Below are 3863 nucleotides of genomic sequence, written 5' to 3'. Positions count from 1 at the left end.
GACTGGAGTTTGTTGGCACTGAAACGGCTCCTTAGCTTGTCCTAAGTGACATTTTTATGTGTGATTATACTTCCATAAATGTGTGCATATGAAGAATTATGATGAATCTTCTAAATAATTTTGAGTTTTATACATTGGGAACACTGGGTGGTCTTTTAATACAGGAGATATGTTGTTTAAGGAGAAACGATATTTCAAATTGTTTGTACGAGTAGGGAGTACAAGATTTTGTATTTTATAGGGAAATTTAAATTTATGAATAAATTGTCTTGTATTAAGTTTAGTATAATGTGTTAATCCAAATAGACGCGTGTTACACGTAAACACTTATTAGTTTCACATCAGGATCGATCGATCAGTTATCTCTAACAACTAGGATTCATTATCTATCTTCTAAACCCGCAACTATAAATATGGACCATTCCGCATCCACTTCCTCCATCCCATTCAAATCGATCTTCCTCCTCCTCTCCCACGTACAATCTCATCTTGACAACGAAACGATGGTGCAGCGCACTTCCAACGCCGAGGTCATGGCCATGGACCTGTCGCACAAGAAGCCCGCCAAGGCCTACGGCAGCGACGGCCGCGCCTACTACGACTGGTCGCCGGCCGACCTGCCCATGCTCGGCGCGGCCTCCATCGGCGCCGCCAAGCTGCACCTCTCCGCCGGCGGCCTCGCGCTCCCCAGCTACTCCGACTCGGCCAAGATCGCCTACGTGCTCCAGGGCGCCGGCGCCTGCGGCCTCGTCCTCCCCGAGGCGGCCAGCGAGAAGGTGATCCCCGTCAAGGAGGGCGACACCCTGGCGCTCCCCTTCGGCGCCGTCACCTGGTGGCACAACGCCGAGGGCGCCTCCGCGGAGCTGGTGGTGCTCTTCCTCGGCGACACCTCCAAGGGCCACACTCCCGGCCGCTTCACCAACTTCCAGCTCACCGGCGCCACAGGCATCTTCACGGGCTTCTCCACCGAGTTCGTCGCGCGCGCCTGGGACCTCGACCAGGACGCCGCCGCCAAGATCGTCTCCACCCAGCCTGGCTCCAGCATCGTCAAGATCGCCGCGGGGCACCGGATGCCGGAGCCTCGCGCCGAGGACCGCCAGGGCGTGGTGCTCAACTGCCTCGAGGCGCCGCTCGACGTGGACATCCCGGGCGGCGGCCGCGTGGTGGTGCTCAACACGGCCAACCTGCCACCGGTGAAGGACGTTGGGCTGGGCTCTGACCTCGTGAGGATCGACGGTCGCTCCATGTGCTCGCCGGGATTCTCTTGCGACTCGGCCTACCAGGTCACCTACATAGTGCGAGGCGGCGGCTGCGTCCAGGTCGTCGGCATCGACGGCACCCGTGTGCTGGAGACCCGCGCCGAGGCGGGCTGCCTCTTCATCGTGCCCAGGTTCTTCGTCGTCTCCAAGATCGCCGACGACACCGGCATGGAGTGGTTCTCCATCATCACCACGCCAAAGTACGTACCACTAGTTTTACTCTAGTAGTTGACCAACTAGAACTTTTGATGTGCATGTGTACATCACATTTTCTAGCATTATTTTTGTTCGGTATATTATGTTTCAATTTTGCGAAATTCAAGTATATATGGCCCTAATTAGTTGCCCTGTCTGACATTAAAGTTTCCTGCTACATATTCAATTTCATTCAGTAGTCGTGGATTAAAAAATGCCACTGTATCTTTTTCTGACTGTATTTTGATAGTAAAATTGTAGGGAAACATGCATGCGTATAGCAGATCTGATGCATTATTTTTGTTCCATATATTCTGTTTCAGTTTTGCAACAATCAAGTATGAACTTATTTCTAGTTGCAACTAGGAAAGTTTCTTACAGAATGGATTCCTCCCGTTTGTTTAGCATTTTTGTATATACCCTTAGTTGCACAATATTGTGGCATGTTTTGCATTTTCTCAAAATGTAATTTTCCTACATATTCAAGTTTAATCAATAGTTTTGCATTTATCTAGTTATATCGATCATTTGACCAACTAATGTTTGTGTTGTGCAAAACAAATGCAGCCCGATCTTTAGCCACTTGGCTGGTAGGACGTCGGTGTGGAAGGCGATATCGCCCGAGGTGCTAGAGACGGCCTTCAACACCACGCCAGAGATGGAAAAGATGTTCCGCTCCAAGAGGCTCGACTCTGAGATCTTCTTCGCTCCCAACTAGATCATCCGCACATCTGTCCATCTCTGGCTTGGCAATACCTTAGATTATGTTTTGATTAGGGTCGCCAAGGGTTAGTTAAATTCAAGTTTGTCGCGTTTGATGGATTATGTAATAATAAGCCTGAGATGGATTTGTCACGCTGGTTAGTTCTTATTGAATTCTGTGAGATCAGTTAAAGTTTGATCAATGCAAGATGTGTATCGATATATTCCTGTAGTGGGTAATTTGTTACTGTTGTGTGTGTGTGCGGATAATCAGTCAGTGACGGGTGATAGAGAAATCAAATTCATGCAAACAAAATTAAGCTTTTCTATGTTTGGGTGATAGTGATAATAATAACACAAGAAGAAAGCCTATCTTCCGTACGAATATATTTTAGTATGGATCAAGGTTCAAAAGAGCTCGTCACAAGAATCTGCCTCCATTGAACAAGAAACTGGCATGAATTTTCAGAATACAGTCCTTTCTTCCACATATGAAGCTTGCCCATTTCATTGTTTTTTGTTCTCAAAATTCCTTCCATTTTGAACAAGCCCAAATATTTCAAACAATGCTTCTTGGTTCTCAATATATCTGATATTTCATTAGAATTAGTTGAGCCTCCTTATGAGGCACACAACAGGCGGCGATTTTTATAGTAGGCAGGGCCGGCCCTGGGGAGGGGCAGCGGGGGCGGCCGCCCCGGGCCCCCAAAGTTCAGGGGCCCCTTCCTATGTACATACATAGGCTATATGTCCAGCGAGGCAGAAAAAAATGCCCTATTGGGCTGGCCGGCTGGGCCTCACGCAGCATGCAGCACGCACGCAGCAGGCCAGCGAGGCACAGCGGCAGCAATCGTTTCTTTCCTTTTTTCACATAAAAATAGGAGTGATTGATCCCTTCCTATTTCATCTCGCATTGACACAGCGATTTCTAGCGGCCGCCGAAGCTTCGATTGTTCGCTAGTGTGTGCTCGACGTTTCTTTCTCCTTTTCTCCTAATTCTAATTTAGATCATCAGTTCCTCGCCGCCGATTTCAATTTGCCGGGGCCTGTAGTAATCCGGCTCTGGTTTCCGTCCATCGCTGATTCGGCCATCGGAGGTATAACATGTATTCTGATTGTGGTTCTATAGATGCATAGCCGGCCCAGTGGCACTGTTCAACAATTAATGAATTTTTTTCAGCATTGTGTCATCATATCATCTGGAAGAAAATATGCATCTGCTAGCGATAAAAGGAAAAGAAAGAAAATACAAGGTATAACACAATATTTTAAGATGTATATATAGAGATGAGGAGTTTTCTGCTAGTTTGATAATTGCCAAAGTTACTACAAATGAAATGAGTGTAGGTCCATTGTTTCCGGTAAGACATCATGTTACAAGAAGTAACATTTGACGAAAGTGATTGTCGAGGAGAAATTCTAGAATTTGATAAGGCTGTCCAAGTTATTTTTTTGTTTTGGTTGATAGCGACCACTTCTTTGTAGGGTAGATTTAAAGAACCTATGGTGTTTAAAGATATATTTGGAAATTTTTTAGCTCGGAAACTATGAAGTCATTGATGATAATGAACTTGAAGAGTGGCGCACAAAATTTGCAGAAACTTTCTCTCTTCATAGATCATGTGATGTTGAGGTATTTGATCTTATTTCTGAATTGAAAATTGCGGATTCACTTTGCCAGATGACTGTAATATATGCCATGGAGAT

General features: G+C 46.4%; 1 protein-coding gene across 1 annotated transcript; it reads left to right on the top strand.

Annotated features, from left to right (window-relative positions):
* Nucleotides 1–433: 433 nt before the first annotated feature.
* On the top strand, nt 434–2172 carry LOC119273711 (11S globulin seed storage protein 2-like). Its single transcript, XM_037554788.1, has 2 exons — nt 434–1459; nt 2022–2172. The coding sequence occupies exons 1-2, from the start codon at nt 504–506 to the stop codon at nt 2170–2172; spliced, it is 1107 nt and encodes a 368-aa protein (XP_037410685.1). The 5' UTR covers nt 434–503.
* Nucleotides 2173–3863: the final 1691 nt, after the last annotated feature.

Source organism: Triticum dicoccoides, chromosome 3A, assembly GCF_002162155.2.
Source record: "Triticum dicoccoides isolate Atlit2015 ecotype Zavitan chromosome 3A, WEW_v2.0, whole genome shotgun sequence".
Lineage (NCBI taxonomy): Eukaryota > Viridiplantae > Streptophyta > Magnoliopsida > Poales > Poaceae > Triticum > Triticum dicoccoides.
This window is presented reverse-complemented; position numbering and strand designations above follow the sequence as displayed.

Excerpts from the sequence above, each read along its gene's own strand:
- LOC119273711 (XM_037554788.1), top strand. The coding sequence starts at position 504 with ATGGTGCAGCGCACTTCCAACGCCGAGGTCATGGCCATGGACCTGTCG. Across the intron at positions 1,460-2,021 it reads TCCATCATCACCACGCCAAA|CCCGATCTTTAGCCACTTGG; the intron begins GTACGTACCACT and ends AAACAAATGCAG.